This window comes from Phyllostomus discolor, chromosome 13, assembly GCF_004126475.2.
Source record: "Phyllostomus discolor isolate MPI-MPIP mPhyDis1 chromosome 13, mPhyDis1.pri.v3, whole genome shotgun sequence".
In the NCBI taxonomy this organism is placed as follows: Eukaryota; Metazoa; Chordata; class Mammalia; order Chiroptera; family Phyllostomidae; genus Phyllostomus; species Phyllostomus discolor.
In genome coordinates this window covers 45,468,841-45,485,633 of record NC_040915.2, presented here as the reverse complement: position 1 = coordinate 45,485,633, position 16,793 = coordinate 45,468,841, and the positions used below count along the sequence as shown (strand labels likewise).

The 16,793-nt window shown below is 55.0% G+C and overlaps 1 protein-coding gene across 1 annotated transcript; it reads left to right on the top strand.

Annotated features, from left to right (window-relative positions):
• The first annotated feature begins 1,440 nt into the window (after positions 1-1,440).
• Positions 1,441-9,575, top strand: MYL2 (myosin light chain 2). The gene is made up of 7 exons (XM_028528381.2): positions 1,441-1,520; positions 2,825-2,914; positions 5,157-5,232; positions 6,788-6,892; positions 7,450-7,528; positions 7,631-7,679; positions 9,228-9,575. The coding sequence occupies exons 1-7, from the start codon at positions 1,518-1,520 to the stop codon at positions 9,324-9,326; spliced, it is 501 nt and encodes a 166-aa protein (XP_028384182.2). The 5' UTR covers positions 1,441-1,517; the 3' UTR covers positions 9,327-9,575.
• The last annotated feature ends 7,218 nt before the right edge of the window (positions 9,576-16,793 follow it).

Here is a 16,793-nt window from a genome sequence, read left to right as displayed (position 1 = left end):
TGTCTCTCTTTGTGATTTTGCTCCGAGGTGTTATTCCCTGCACAACGTTTCCCCGGCCACCGAGTGGATTGCAAAAGGGGCCGCCCTTTTTGGCAATCTCTCTCCTTAATTTTTTTAGTTCAGAAATCAGGTCTTAAAATCCAGGAAGTCGTTTTGGGGTTTTACTTGTGTCTCCCCAAGTTTTGTTTGTTTTTCTCTTTCTTTTTTTTTTAAGATTTTATTTATTTATTTTTAGAGAGGGAAGGGAAGGTGAAAGAGAGAGAGAGAAACATCAATGTGCAGTTGCTGGGGGCGACGGCCTGCAACCCAGGCATGTGCCCTGACTGGGAATTGAACCTGCGATGCTTTGGTTCACAGCCCATGCTCAATCCACTGAGCCACGCCAGCCAGGGCTTTGTTTCTCTCTTCCTTAGAGGTGAGAACTCTGGACCCGGCACCCACACCCACTAAATAAGGCCACCCACGGCTTGATGCCAGGCCCTGCGTTCTCACTCCCTGGATCCCAAGGCCCGAGGCTGCCCGCAGGCTGGAGAAGGAAACTGGCCCCGGGAGGGAGAGCAACAACCACAACACCTCATGTTCTGACAGCAAGCTGCCTTTTCCAAGACCAAGGAGGAGCCCGGTCTCTGGAAGCAAATGGGCCTCAGATCCACCCCCAGTGCCACCGCTGCCTGGCCCCAGCCAGGGAAGCTCAGTCCCCCTCCCAGCCTCAGTTTCCTCATCTGTGAAATGGGAACACAGAGGATGAGGTGGTCCCTAGCCCACAGGGGAGGTCGGAAAATTCAGTACAAGCCTAAGACATGTGTCCTCGGTGCCGGGCACATAACAGGCGCTCGGTAGGTGAGCTGTTTCTTCAGTCAGGCAACAAGCATTTGTGGAGCCATTGCCTTGAGCTGGTCATGAGCTGGGAACAAAAGGAATAAGTGAATTCCATAGTATATCGGGGGGTGAGCAATGCTGCAGGGAAAATCAGAGAAGGGAGCTGGAGTGTGGCACTCGAATGGCTGCTTTCCTAGGGTAGGTGGGACGGCTCCCTGAGAAAGTGACCTTGGGGTGAAGGTCTGAAGGAGGGGACAGGTGTCAGGGGACAAGCATTCCAGGTAGAGGGAACGGCCGGTGCCAAGGCCCCGAGGTGGGGCCTGTGCCTGATAACCTTAGAGAATTTTCAGTCCCCTTCTCCCTGCCATTTCCTCCCTCAAAATTGACAAGCACAAGTGTTGCCGGCCCAAGCGCTGCTGACAGCATCTCTCACCGCGACCCCGCCGCCTGTCTCTTCAACCTTGAATGCCTTTTTGGGTCTCAAGTGTCACCAGGTGGTGAGTGAGCTGCCCTTACTTCAGAAGAATGGCATGGGCGGGGGTGGGGGGCCTTAGGTGGCGTCCGCCCCCCCCCATTACTGCCAAAAGTGGTCATGGGGTTATTTTTAAACATGGGGAGGAAGTATTTATTGTTCCGGCTGCAGAGGGCGGGCAGCCTGTGGGATTGTTCTAGGGAACCAGCGCTGAGTCCTCTCCACCATGGTGAGTAGCGAGGGCTCTGGGAGCGGAGGGATGCTCAGGGGGCGAGTAGGGGATGCCACCGACCGGCAGAGGACCGAAGGGGAGCCGGGGGAGGTGGCTTTCGAGGACCCCAGGCCCTGGTGGAGAAAGCGCTGCTTGCTGTGTGTGCACCGAGGAACCCCAATCAATGCCCTGATAAGCCACAAATAACAGCAGCTCCCGGGGACTTGCAAAAACAAAATAAGCGAGTTGGCTTTTTTATGGCTTGTCTACTGACCTCTGGAGGAATCAATAACTCCCAGGGCTGGCAAAATGGGATTGAACGCTTTTAAGGATCAAATTGTAATTCTTTTCTCTTGTTCAGGCAGCTGGGGAAAAGATCTTTTTGTTCTCACCTTTTGAACTTGCAAAATTAAAATCTGTCTCCGTGTGTTGTGTGGTTAGGTGTCCCCCTCCCGAAGCAGGGAACCCTCAAACTGGGGGCAGCGTCGGAGAGGGGTTACGGGGGGGGGGGGGGGCACAAACTCTGGAGCCAGACCACCCACGTTCAACTCCAGCTCTGCTTTTTTTTGGTGACTGTGTGCCCTTGGGCACGAGACCCAACCTCTCTGAGACTCAGTTGCCTCCCCAGTAAAATGGCGCGGGAACAATAGCATCTACTTGGCAGAGCAGTGGTGAGCACTAAATGAAATGATGTATGTACAGTGTTGAAGCATTTGCTGTAACTATTTAAAGTCAGAGAGGAGAGTGTGGGGGGGGGGGGGCGGAATGTGAACTTGCTCTTCTCTGAAGTTTGTGCGGTGCAAGGCCGGGACATTTAGAGCGATTTCGCTGCCATTTGAATCGAGGGAAAATCATGTGGAGGGGTCGGGGCGCTGTAACACCCTGAAAAAGTGTCATTTCATCTCCGCCTTCCTCACGGTTTCGTGAGCCGGACTCTCCCCCCAGTCAGTTCTCCTTCTGTGCGTTGCTGAACTTTCTGTGAAGTGCATCGGAGCAGAAGCCACTGGACCCGCTGGACCCGGCCAGGGCTGATCTGAGAGGGTGGCCTCCATCCTCGGAGACACATCTCCACCTCTCTGAGATGTCAGAAGGAGTGGCCGCACGATCCACGATCTCTCATGATCCACGAGAACCAGGGGGCCTTTGGGAAATGTCACTTGGCATCTTTTTATCCCACCAGCATCACCGTTTTGAGAGGAGTGTGGACACCACGCCCCCATTTCACAGATGAGCAGCTGAGGCTCACCTAGAACAGAGGCAGGGCCTGACCCCGTTTTCTCATTTCCAGCTTCTGACTCTTTTAATTGATGTTCCCCCCACAGTCGCCCAAGAAAGCCAAGAAGAGACTAGAGGGAGCCAACTCCAACGTGTTCTCCATGTTCGAGCAGACCCAGATTCAGGAGTTTAAGGAGGTGGGTGCAGCTGGGGAATCTCCGGCCTGGAGGCAGGCTCCCCATCCCCCTCCCCCCGCCCCCCCCCCCCACGTTCGGGAGCACCTTCCCCTCCCCCGTGTTCCCTGCAGGGACCTCTGGCTTAGATGTCTTTATCCTCCAAACAACCCCAGATTCAGTCTGTACATGCGCGTGACCCACTTGGAGAAATTATTTTTAATAACTTTTGCTAGTCATCAAAGTCAAGCCATTTTTTGTGTGTGTGAAAATGTAGAAAAACTTTTCAGAAAAGCCTAAAGAAAATACTAACGACCTGTAATTCTACCACCCAGAGACAGAGCCTCAGTTGGCATTTTGGCCCATACCCTTCGAATCCCTTTTGTTACATATGTATATATTTCTAATCAAAGTTACAACCTTCTGCACATGCGGACTGGTGCCTGGTGCTTTTCTCTGAGCAGTTAATTCAGTGACCATATTCTCTACCATTTATTTAAGCTACTTCCTATGGTGGGATGTTACATGTGTTCAGAATGTTTTACTTTTATACACAACACACATCTTTGCATGTATCTCTGGTTATTTCCTTGGAGTAAAATCCTAAAAGCAGAATTGCTGGGTCAAAGGAATTTAAAAAAAAAAAAAAAGGAACTAAACACAACTAGAACCGCTGGTCCAAACTGTCCTCCAGAAACGAGGTGTGACTTCCTCCTCCTGCTGGCCCCAAGAGGAGAAAATGCTCCCCCCCCCCACCCCTCTGTCAACACTGGGCATTCATAGTCTAAAACATTATTTTTGCCAGTGTGAGAGGTGGTGAAAAGCGGTATCTCTTGGACTTCAAATTTTACAGTTCTCAGTTCTTAAAAGCCAGCGGGGTCTGACACCCTATCCCATGCTGCTGGACCGTGCCTTTCGAGGCAAACGAAGTACCAGTTAGGCAAAAGCGTGCCGCCTCCTGAAGGTTTGGGAGGACAGACAATTCACTTGCACTTTCCAGCAGCTGGGACGGGCGCGCCCCGTGTCACCCGCACGCCTGCCTGGCCCTTTGCAGGAAGGCGTGCTAAGCTACGCTAGGTGCCGGCGTGTTTGACAGCAAAGGGGGGACCATCGGGACTTCCAAATGGGACACCCACGCTTGCGCCGTTTGTCCCCACTAACATGCAGGAATGTCATGCCCCGTAGGCCACCAGGGAAAGAGGACTTCCTGGGGTGAAATGTCATATCTGAACCTGAAATAGTCACCTTCTCCCTCACCCGCTCCCAACCTCTGAGAGGAGGTCAGCTCCCAGTGGTGTGGGCAGGGGCTACAGACACTTTCAACAATCAGCTGCGTCAGAGAGCCCAGAAAATGCCGAGATGACACGCCATTTGCAATACGCCTGGGTGTTCACAGAGCACCGCTGGGAGTCTCCCCGCCTGCTGGCTGGGGGGGACCACCGGCCCTCTCTCACGGATGGCGTGGGCTGGCGAGGCGGGGGGCGGGCATGAGACCCTAGTTTTTAACTGTTTTTTTTCAACAGCAGCTTTATAGAAACATAATCCACATACCACGAACCTGCGTTTTTTAGGTACGTGTACAATTCCGTGGCTATTCAGCATAGCCACAGGGTTTTGTCACCATCATCCCCCACCTAATTTCAGAACATTTTTCACCACCCTCACCAGCAACCTCGTGCCCTTCAGCGGTCACTCCACACGCTTCCTCCCCCAGCCCCTGGGGCCCACTGATGTATTTTCCATCTTTATGGATCTGCCTGTTCAGGACATTCCATCGAAATCGAGTCCCACAATATGTGGCCCTTTGTGCCTGGCTTCCGTCACTTAGCATCCTGTTTCCAGGCTCACCTACACGGTAGCACATGCCATGGTTTCCTTCCTGGTTCCGGCGGAAGAGCAGCCCGCTGCGGAGAGAGGCCACATTTCGCTCATCCATCGCTCCGGCGATGGGCGTGTGGGCTGTGTGCAGCCTGGGGCTCTAACAGGTTGTGTGCGATGGACATTCGTGTCCAGGGTTTTGTGTGGACAGATGCTTTAACTCTCTTCACGAGAAACCCAGCAAATGAGTTGCTGGACCACACGGTAACTCTATGCCTAACATCTTCAGGCAGGGCCAGGCTGCTCTAAACCTTAGACTCTGGATCTGATGTCCTTCAGCGTTCCTTGAAAACCCCAGAATCCCACCCCCTCTACCCCTTGGCCCAGCCTCTGGGGCCCCTCCCCGCAATTGCTCCCGCCCTGACCGGCCAACTCCCCCCTTCCACAGGCCTTCACCATCATGGACCAGAACAGGGACGGCTTCATCGACAAGAACGACCTGAGGGACACCTTCGCCGCTCTCGGTACGCAGCGCCCTCTAGGGCTGGAAGGTGGGATCACCGCCTGGGTGAAGAGCGGATCCTCTTCCCTTCCCAAGACACAGCTCAGGCAGGACGGCCAGTCAGGGCGGGTTTCAGAGGGCTGCAAAGGAGGGCTGACTCTGTGAGTGTCCTCACGTTTTTTACTAGCTTTTTCTTTGTGCGATTTGAATGCAGTGGTAGCTCACAATAGAAAACTTGGAAATCTTAGAAAAGGATAAAGAAGAAACACGACCCATTAGGCCACTCCCCACTGTTCACAGTCCAGCCCCCCCCCCCCCGTCTTTTCTAGGTGAATGGGGTGGGGAGTTAATCATTGGAATCATTCTATTTGGGGATCATTCTTTTTTTTTAAGATTTTTTTTATCAATCAAATTGGCTAAGAGATTGTATTTTATCCTGAGAGGAGGGAAGGGAGAGAGAATGAGAGGGATAGATATACTAGTGTGAGAGAGAGGCATCTACTGGTTGCCTCTCTCTCATACACGTGCCGACAGAGGACTGAACCTGCAACCCAGGCATGTGCCCTGGCCAGGAATTGAACCCGCAGCCTTTTGGTTTGCACAACAACGCCCAATCCACTGAGCCACACTGGCCAGGGCTGGAATCATTTTATTTTGGCTCCAGCTCTTTAAAAATTTACTTCTCAGCAGTGCTGAGGGTAAGTTTTCCTAGCATCCACATCCAGCATGCCCCCGCCCGCCCCCCACTCCCTGAACTCAGGCTCACTGTGGACAGCGGCCCAGGCAGCACACTGCAAGGTTCTACAGAGCAGCCACTGTGGGTCTTCATATTTAAAACATCAATTATCTTAGCCCTGGCTGGCATAGCTCAGTGGATTGAGCTCAGGCTGCGAACCAAAGCATTACAGGTTTGATTCCCAGTCAGGGCACATGCCTGGGTTGCAGGCCACGGCCCCCAGCAACCGCACATTGATGTTTCTCTCTCTCTCTTTCTCCCTCCCTTCCCTCTCTAAAAATAAATAAATAAAAATCTTTTTAAAAAAGTTATGTCTTTAAAAAAACATCAGTTATCTTAAGAAGGGGGATCTTTTTCTAAAGGGGGGTCTTTTTCTAATTTGCACAAAGGTGCCGTAGGGGCCTGTGGGAAGGGCCAGCGCAGGCAGCTGCACCGGAATCCCCACGGCTGCGTGGGTTGCAGCAGGTGTGCCCTGCACAAGCTCCCTCCACTGATGCTGACCTGCCTCTCCCACCTCCGGCTGGGAAGAGCTAATTGACAAGATGACCATTTCCCACTTGAGTGAAATGTTAAAATGTCTGTATACAGTGTCCCAGGTTCTAAAGACACTACTTTAACCACCACTAACCCCTCCTACGTCGGAGTCTGGGCTGCTTCCAGGCGTCTGTTACAGACAACACTGTCACGAACATCTTCTCACGTGACTCTTTGGCCCGCCCACTCGGTCTCTGCTGGTTCCCAGACTAGGTGCCCCGGAGTGGAATTACAAGGGCGAATGCCAGCGCGCCGAGAGCTGTTTCCGTCCCCACCCGGGGCCCTGAGTGCGTGCTCTCTGTCCTAGGGCGTATGAACGTGCAGAATGATGAAATCGACGCCATGATAAAGGAAGCGCCAGGCCCCATCAACTTCACCGTGTTCCTGACAATGTTCGGGGAGAAGCTGAAGGGTAAGTCTGTGTGCATCTGTGTGTCTGTGTGTCTGTGTGTCTTTGTGTGTCTTCATCTTCGGGTATGGATTCAAGCCCTAGGAGACAGACAAGGATGGCCAGCAGAGGGAGGCGGAGTGACACTGGGGAAAGAAAAGGAAAAACAAAACAAACAGCAGCTAACAGCGCTCCACGCCTGCCCTGAGCCAGGCCTCACGCTGAGCATTCACGTGCACAACCTCACCTAACAGCACCTGGGGGGTAGGTTCTCTGCCCTAGCCCAGTGCACAGATGGGGAACTGAGGCTCCGAGGCAGAAAGTTGCGTACCTAACACGTGCTGGAGTCCAGTTCAAATCCCAGTCCTTCCAAATCTAGATCCACCTTTGAACTTGGGTTTTGCTCCAAAGTAATCAGATCCGCAGCCCACTCTTCGAAAAGGCTCAGTGCTCAGAGGAAGGCAGGGTCTCAGCAGGATAGACTGGCTGTGGCTCCCCGCAACCGGGGCGGGGGAGGGGGGGTCTGCCTCCCAGGGTACGACAGGTTCCCAGGCGTGTTTCAACCCCGCTTTCTGTTTCAGGGGCAGACCCCGAGGAGACCATTCTCAACGCGTTCAAAGTGTTTGACCCCGAAGGCAAGGGCGTGCTCAAGGCCGATTAGTGAGTGGGATCTGGGGGGGCGGACGTGGGTGCTCCCTGCTCCCCCCCGCCCCCTGCCACCCCGGCCCACCTGGCGCCAACACTGCTCTCCTCTCTCTGCAGTGTTAAGGAGATGCTGACCACACAGGCGGAGAGATTCTCCAAGGAGGAGGTAAACAGAGCCCTTCGGGCGCTCGCTGCACCCCAGCTCCCTTCCGGGGGCTGCGTCACCCTCTTTTCTAAACTGCTCCCGACCCCACGCTGGGAGAGAACCTGCTGCTGCCCTTGCCGAGTTTCATTCCCTCAGTCACCCCGCGAGGCCAGAATGGGTACGACTGTCGTTTATAGATGGAAGACTGAGGCCCGGGCCAGCATCTCCCTTGAGCCCCCCTGCTCAAGTAGAGTTGCTTGCCCAAAAGGACATCACGGATGCCACGGCAGGTCTGTCCGACCCCAGGCCTGCCTCCCCCACAACGCAGGGCGCCTGGTCCGGCATCTGAGGGAGCACAGGTGGCGTGCAGGGTACCGGCTACTGTCGCAAAGGCTGCGCCCTGCACACTTCTCCCGGATGCCGCTCTTGTGAGATGCATCGCAGAGAATGTACTTGTTGCAGTGGTGTTGCAGCAGGTGGCAGTAACGTGTCTTTTATAGTTTTTTTTTTTTAAATCAGACTGTATCAGTTTTCTGGCAGGTGGCAGTAATGTGCCTGGGGGAAGGGATACTTTCTAATTCGCCAGGAGTCCTGGATGAACAGGCAACGGCCCGGTCATTGCTGATGTTTAAAACAGACCCTTCGCAGGCCTGGTCCCGTCACGTTCCACATTCCACGAAAAACTTTATTTAGATTTTCCCTCCAACACTTAAGCAGCTGGAAGAGCCTGCCTGCACCTCCCACCAGCTCTGTGACTGGGACCAGCTCCGTGACGTCCCTGGGCCTCAGTTTCCCCATCTGTAAAGCCAGGCCAGTGCCACAGCCTGCCTCCTAGTGCACTGTGAGGACGAAACGAGGCAGTACGTGCAAAGTGCTGATGCATGATAAGGGCAACGTTATCCCGAGTTGGCGATCAATAGTCTGTATGTTTAAAAAAAAAAAACCATCATTATCCTTTAAATGTGGAAATCACATTTTTAAAAAAAACATCTAGATTCCTAGAATCACCGTCCCTCAGAGTCTGACCCCCGTGCCCACGTGGCCACATTCAGCTGGCCCTCTGCAGTTGCCACTTCTGTAAGTGGCCCGCGTGTCCCCACTTTGCCACAGTCCCCACCAGGCCCAGCAGACTCCCTCACAGCCTGTGTTACCTGCCACGGCTTGGGTTCTGGGGAACATCCCCGCAAAGTGGCGCCTGGGCTCAGCCCCTCGGCAGGAAGGGCGAGGGAGCAGGGGGGCTCAAGGGGGATGCTGGCCTGAGGTTCAGGCCCAAAGGACGTCCTGGTCAGCTCTCCCTGGGGCTAGAACAACCCATCTGAGAGGTCCCAAGTTGAGCCCCACACCGACCAGGTGGCTATGGGCTTCCCCAGGGAGGGCGTGACCTTGGGCCCTGCTGCTCTCTGCCACAGCTGGGTGACAAGTACTTCCTGGGGGGCAAGGGGATCTAGTAGCGTATCTCCACATCTACGACCCCCCACACCTCCCTGACGACCCCTTCGTGCCCCATCCCATATCCTCCTCCCACCTCCCTTCCCATCATCCTCTGCACCTCTTGCTGGTTCATTTCAGATCGACCAGATGTTTGCCGCCTTCCCGCCTGATGTGACTGGCAACTTGGACTATAAGAACCTGGTGCACATCATCACCCACGGAGAAGAAAAGGACTAAAGGGAGGGGCTCGCTGCTGGGCCTGGGCCTGTCTCTGTGGGCAGGGCGGTCCCTGCTGTCCTCGCCCTCGGCCCAGAACGGCCGCCATCCCTGCCCCTGGCCTCTGAGCCTTCTGGCTGCCTCACACATCTACCTCCACCTTCCGTGCAGCCTGGGCGGCTCCGCAGTGCCAGGAGGCCACACACACTCTGCAGGTGGAAAGCCACGCAGGGGCCTCTTCAAATAAACCAGAGGTCGTGTATCTGTTCACAGCGTGTCTCTGACCCAAGTGCCTGGAGTGAGGTTGGCCCTTTGCTAGGTCCCACGGAGGCGGCGAACAGCCTGGTGGTGGCCAGTCTCGGAGACTGTGTGTTTAACGCAGACCTCTGCAGCCACTCAGGACTGTCGCTGTCCGGGGTCACACTTTATGGGGACGCTAACGAGAGGAGCACGGCCCTTTCTCCCAGGGAGCTCGAGTGTTTGTGGAGCTCTGCTCCCTCGCACCCGCTCCCCTGGGACGCCAGCGGAGTGCCCCTCCTACGTGTGCATGACTGGCCCCAGGATGTTTTAAAAGGAAGCGGCCTCGCATGCATAATATGGTACATTTGGCAAAAAAAAAAAATCACATCTGCTCATTGTAGGTCAATTTCTAAGTTTAGATAAAGTAGAACTTGTCTGTACTTCTCTCCTGGCAAATTGGGGGGGGGGGGGGGTACTGATTTCTGACCCTGCCTGAGGTCCAAGAACTAGGCCTGGGCTTGAATTCACTCTTGATTTTGAGTGATCGAAGTCACTGTTAATGCATTTGGGTCTACCCGGCCTTGTAAGAACCCCACTTTAGGAAACAAATGGGTCCCCATAACTAAGAAGTCCAAGGGCTTCAGGCACAGCTGCATCCAGGAGCTCAGACAAGGCCACCAGTCTTCACCATTGCTCTACTTTCTGTCACGTTGCTCTGCTCTCAGCAGCAGCAAAATAGCTCCCATCTCCCCCCTCAGCAACCTTCCTGGAAAGAGGGCCCGTCATTCCCCCCCCAGCTCCCTGCCAGTCCCAGAAGAGGGCCTCCGGGGTACCTAGCCAACCTGAAACAGGTGTAGTGCTCCGACTGGCAGACCTGGGTCACATGATGAACCCTCGTCCTGGGGCTAAAATCAGCCCCTTCCCCAGCCACACAGCTGTCCCCCAAAGGCAAATCCAGGTGCCTTTCAGGAAGAAGTGGGGGTGAACATCACACTCATACATTGTCAAGAGAATCCCAGGAACTCAGGACAGCCAAAGCGAATGACGGGGTGGGAGCTGAGAGCTGAAACGGGATGGGAGCGGCGGCTGGGCTCACCCAGAAGGCACGATGGGGCCCAGGTGGCTGGAGGAGCCAGAGCTGGAGCAAGTGCCCCCCGCCACCCCTCGGCTCAAGAACAGCAGCAGAACCCCTGCAGGCGGAGCTCTGGGCCCATTCCCTCTGCCCGAACCACGACTTGGCTTCCGGGGCCTAGGGCCCCCTTCAAAGCCAACAGTGAGCTGGACAGGCAGGGATGGGGGACCCCCACCCCATGGCGACCCACCCTGTTCCACACACTGCCCGGAACCTGCTGCCTGGGTCTCCTGCAGAAGCCTAGCCAGGCGCCAGGAGACCCCGGAGGGGGCCCCAGCTCAGGGCAGTCAAGTGCAGCCTGTGTTTCAGGGCACGGCGTCCTGGACACGGCTCTGCAGTGCCACATTCATCCTACACACACACACACACACACACACACGCACACACACGATTCAGACACAGGAGTTACGTGGCTCCAGTTCCTGCCTGTGAGGGGCTGCTGCACCTGTGTGACTCCGGGGCATGCAGACCAACATTGTGGCTTCCTCCGACCCCTACGCTTCACTCATCCCTGCTTCACCCAGGGGAGCAGCCAAGGGGTGGCCCATGCCAGGCACCCTCTCAGGTTCTTGGGGGCCATGGTGACCTCACTCAACTCTTGCATCCTGTGTCGGCTTTGGAAGGCAGCCCCCCCAGCCCCCGCTCCTCGGCCCTGTTCCGGGGTGGCTCCCGGCGCCCCAGCCCCCTGGCAGCGAGTGTGAAGAGGCACCAGGGTCACAGAACAAAACGTTTATTCTCTCCGGTTGTGGCACAAATGTGGCCCCATCCACGTCAGACCGGCGGCTCCTTCTCGGGCCTCAGGTCGTCCCCCTCTTCAGGGACGCTGCCCAGCTGAAGTCCCTCCGAGACTCCCGCATGGTGTTGTGGCTGAGCACCATCTGCCGCAGGCTGCTGTGGTCCAGGGGCTGGTCCACTGCGCGGGAAAGGAGGCCTCGGATGCAGCCCACGTCCTTCCCCGGCCGGTGCCTCGGGCCCCATTCACGGGTGCCCAAGGCAGGGACGCCCCCGCCTGGTCTGGGGGTCCTCCACAGCACGGGGGGGGGGGCGGGCCCGGAGTGTGACCGTTCTCAGGGTTCAGGGAGGAACAGGTGCCCAGGGGTGCCCAGACAAAAACTGTTTTTCTCTCCCAGGTGAGTCTGATTTAAGCTCCAGGGCACAGGGCCACCACGGGAGGTTGTTCAGGACGGAGGACCAGGTGAGACAGGTGAAGGAACGGGCTGAAATCCAGCCCCCGCCTGATTGCCAAACCATGTCCACGCAGATGGGGCACTTCTAACTACTGTTCGTTCCCAAAGGGGCTGCCTCTCCCAGCTCACACACAGCAGCCAGAGGCCAGTATGCTAAGAGAGCCCAGGGCTCATGAGCCTTCCCTTGAGTGGAGGAGAAGGCCTCTTCTGCAAGGCCGTGACCTTGGGAGCCAGGCCCTGCCAGCCTCCTCCTTAGCAACTCAGAGGGCCAGGGGGCGCAGTCCGAAGGGGGGCTGACGCCACACCCAGCTCCCGCTCCCACTACGTCAAACCAAACTGCAGGCGTGGGCGTGTGCGCACATGCGCGTTGGCAGGCCCCGCCCCCCGTCCTCGACGCCCCCACATGCTAGAAACGCTGCTCAGAGAAGAGGGGCAGCTTTTTCAAAACCTACCACTGAAGTGACAGAAGGTCATTGTAAAATAAGAATTCAAACAACACAGAACTGTTTAGCTTAGAAATGTAAAGCTCTCTGCAAACTGCCTCCCAGAAGTATCCCCTGTGAGTCAGCCCGTACAGCCTCTTGGTTCTCGTTGGTATGGTCAAGGTACCTCCTGCTCTCCTGCTCTTCCTCCTCCTCCTCTTCCTCCTCCTCCTCTTCTTCTTCCTCCTCCTCCTCCTCCTCCTCTCTCTCTCTCTCCCCCGCCCCCTCCCCCCCCCCCCCCGTCATGTATCAAGGTCAGGAAGGCCTGCCCCGTGCATTGCAGGGCTGTAGCTGCTTCCCTGGCCAAGTTTACCCCTCAGGAGGAAATCACCCCTGGCTGAGAACCACTGAAAAAATATATATAAAATATCATATTCATTGCATTCTGTTTAGTAGCTGCCTCTTATTCCACTGTATGTAAGGATGAATCGTAACTCGTTCAACCAATCTCTAATGGATGGGCATTTCAGACATTTCCAATTTGGGGTTACAATGAACCTCCCCCTACCTTCCTTGTAGACCCCTGAAGACGTTTTTCCTGGAGGACCAGCTCCCACGGGTGGGATTCCGGGTTTATTGGGCGTATCCGTCTCCCGGGCTTCCCACGCATGTTGCCAAACTGCCCTCCAGCAACCGGTGGGGCCGATTTCAGCCCCAGCTTCAGAGATCAGGGCTGCCCCCCGCCCCACCCCCGTGAGGGGGAGCGTCACGAGCTTCCGCCTCAGAGAGGCAGGAAGACAGACCAACGGGCCAGGGCCAGAAGGGCCACAGTTCAGGCTTCTGGCGTGAACCCCAGCGCAGCTGCATCAGCCTTGGGGCTGGGGACCACCAACGGGACAGGGCCTGGGGAGGTCCTGGGTGGCATGAGACTCAAGCGCAGAGGGTGAGGGTGAGAGAGGAGATCGGGGAATCTCGTGAGCCCACAACTTGCCAATTTGGAAACTTCCGGACATGTCAAGGTTCATTGTACATGGTCACAAAGTCGCTATGAATTGAACATGTCCAGGATAACGAAGCTTTAGGATCTGTGGGTCGGCCACAGGGCCGTGGGGGGGAGCGTCCCCAGACAACCGGGTCATGTGGCCACAGCCAAGAGGGTACCCAGTGAAAGTGACGGCCCCCGGGGCTCATAAAGGGGGGGTAATCCGAGGCCCAACACTACAGACCCTCTAGAGCAAAGGCTTCCTACACACCCTTCACCCAGCAGCTGGGGGCGGGGCGGGGGGCCGGAAGAGAGAGAGAACTCACCTTCATCCAGCCTGTCGCTGAAGGGGTCAGACCCGAACACCGGGGGGAGGACCTTGAGGGCCTCTGCGTTCTTCAGGACGGCGGCGCCGCCCCAGAAAGGGTTGGCGAAGAGCGGCGGGTTCTCGGCCTCCGCCCCTTCCATCTCCAGGATGCGCTTGTAGGACTCCAGCAGCAGCAGGTCGTTGGTCTTCCTCTCGATGATGGCTGGGGGCACCAAGGCGAGGAGGGTCACGGCCAGGAGACCCGGCTGCGGGCGGTCTCGGGGCGGTGCCCCCCTTCCTGCTGCCGAGGAAGGGAAGGGACAGGAAGTGGGGGGGGGGGGGCGGCGCGTGAGCTCCTGTCAGGACAATGGCTTTCTCTTGGATTTCCCCGTGTATTCTCCAGGGGGCAGCACCCCCCAAAAGGGGACCACTTGGTTCTTGAGAGGCAAAAAATAAACGGACTCTGTTAGGTATCAATATACATACCTTATAAGTAAGGTATAAATATAAATACACAGATATGCATACAGGACATAAACAGCTATATTACAGTGTATTAACAGTATTAAGTTTTTATGAGAATGGGGCAACTAGGGAAAAAGTATCTGCCCTGGCTGGCGTAGCTCAGTGGATTGAGCTCGGACTGCAAACCAAAGCATCGCAGGTTCGATTCCCAGTCCGGGCACATGCCTGGGTTGCAGGCCACAGCCCCCAGTAACCACACATTGATGTTTCTCTCTCTCTCTTTCTCCCTCCCTTCCCTCTCTAAAAATAAATAAATAAAATCTTTAAAAAAAAGATGTAAAAATACAAATGCATTCCCTTTAAAAAAAAAAAAAGAAAAGAAAAAAGTATCCAAAAAGGCTCCTTAGAAGGCTGAGAAACACTGGCTGTACAGTAAAAATTGGAAGCCGTGGGCGGCCCTACTTTAAACCACTGATTTTTCCTTGGAGTTCGCTCTGTCCCAGGCTTCCAGGCCTTCGCTCACGCTGTTCCTTCTGCCTGAAATGCCTTTCCCTACACTCTCCTCAGAGTGATCCCTACCGGTGTTTGAAGTCTTAGGTCAGGCCTTGCCACCTGCAGGGACGTTTCCCTGACCTGCCTTGGTTGGGGAACGGTCCTCCTCACTGCCTTGCATAGTCCCATGCAGTCCCTGGAGTCTGTTATTCCTTCCTTCCTTCCTTCCTTCCTTCCTTCCTTCCTTCCTTCCTTCCTTCATTTCACAGGGATTATTGGATGCCCCCCATGCCAGGCACGGTGCTAGAGACCGTGGCTACATAGAGGAAGAAAATCCAATAACACACCAGCAGCCCCTGCCCTGATAAACATCATACGCTTCGGTGTTTGTGGGAAGATGGAGAGAAAGACAAAGTTCAGCAAATAAACACGGAGACCTGTCACCACCCAGGTGCTCATTATCTGGATTCGGTGACTGCTGGGTTTGGATGAGCTGAGAAAGACAAATTTCACAGTACCTATACTGCTGGCATTCTTGCTGTGAATCAGGGACCGAAAGTTTGCATCTGGAGCTGGCTATCAGATCTCAAGAGCCTCACAGGTGCTGAGAGAGAGAACCACCTGCAGACACACCGGGTGAGTGAGCACGCAGGAACGGGCCTGCCGCGGGAGGAACTCACAGCAGGGGGCGGGGTGACCGGCCCTGGACAAGGCAGCGGAGGGAGGCCTTGCTGGGGAGAGGACATTTCAGCTGAGGTCTGAGGCTGAGGAAGAACCAAGTACACCGAGTACGGGACAGCGATTCCAGGAGCGGCCTGTGCACAGGCCCAGGGGTGGGGAGGGCTGGAAGTGGAGAGAGCAGCACGGTGTGACCGGAGGTGCTGAGGCGAGGAGGGAGAGCAGGACGGGGGAGGAGAAATGGAAGCTGGGCCCAAGTTCTGAAGACCCAGACAGGCTGTGGGCAGGAACGAGTTAACGCAGACGTCCTGATCACTGTCCTTCCAAAAGCCCGTACCCGGCACCAGGGAACTTGGATTGCAGGAAGGTGCCCGCCACCATTAACCAACAAGAGTGGCTCACTCCGCCTAAACTGTGTGTACAAAAAAAAAAATGTGGTGCTTTATGCTAAACACCTGCTCTCCTCCCTGGGAGTCTGAATTTGGGTGTGGACTAAGTCTCGAATGAGCTTTCCTGGTTGACACATTTCACGTGTATCGTCACAGCTCGTGGCTGGGGGACCGTGTCCTGTCTGACCTCCTTGCCTCCTCCAGACCTCACCCTCCTGCCAGCCGTCTCTTCCCTTTGCTGATTTTGCTGTGGATCCTTTGGCTGCAGTGAGTCCTAGCCGTGAGTACCACTGTGTGCTAGTACCACTATGTGCTATGTCTGTGAGCCCTCCTCACGACTCACTCAGCCTGGCAGGAGGGGGCCACCTGAGGGAGTGTCCAGACACAGACTGTATGACTAAGAACCTGAGGTTTTCTGTTAAGAGCAGTGGCGGCCGTTCATCCCGAACTGTCATCCTCTGGGTAGGCGCATCCCTCCCTCCCTGTGCTGAGCTCCAGGCCTACAACTAGAGATGTGTGTTCTGCTTAATAAGCATTGGCCACCTGCCAGGCACGGCTCTGGGCGCTTGTATTTCCCCCTTTCCGATCTGTAAGCTTCTCATTTCTTTTTCTTGTCTCGTTGCCTTGGTTAGGACAACCGAGACAATGTCCAACAGGAATGCTGGGAGAGCAGACATCCTTGCCTGATTTCTGATCTTAGAGGAAAAACATTCAGTTTTTCACCATTAAGTATGAGGCTATTTGTGGGTGGTTTTTTTTTTGAGAGTTTTTATCATGAATGAATGTTGAATTTTGTCAAATGCTTCTGCTGTAATGATCATACAGTTTTTCTCTAAGAACTATTCATTTACTCAATCCTCCCAAAAACCTTATAAGGTAGGTATTGGGTTTATCTCTTATATCTTTTCTTTTCTTTTCAGATTATTTACTTACTTATTTTTAGAGAGGGGAAGGGAGGGAGATAGAGAGAGAGAGAGACATCAATGTGCAGTTGCTGGGGGTCATGGCCTGTAACCCAAACATGTACCCTGGCTGGGAATCGAACCTGCGACGCTTTGGTTCGCAGCCCGCACTCAATCCACTGAGCTACACCAGCCAGGGCCCTATCTTTTCTTTCTTTGTGTGTGTGTGTGTGGAAAAAAACTAAAGCACAGAGAGGTTCAGAAAGTTGCCCACAGTCACACAGCGTATAAG

Excerpts from the sequence above, each read along its gene's own strand:
- MYL2 (XM_028528381.2), top strand. Across the intron at positions 7,529-7,630 it reads GGCGTGCTCAAGGCCGATTA|TGTTAAGGAGATGCTGACCA; the intron begins GTGAGTGGGATC and ends CTCTCTCTGCAG. Across the intron at positions 7,680-9,227 it reads AGAGATTCTCCAAGGAGGAG|ATCGACCAGATGTTTGCCGC; the intron begins GTAAACAGAGCC and ends GGTTCATTTCAG.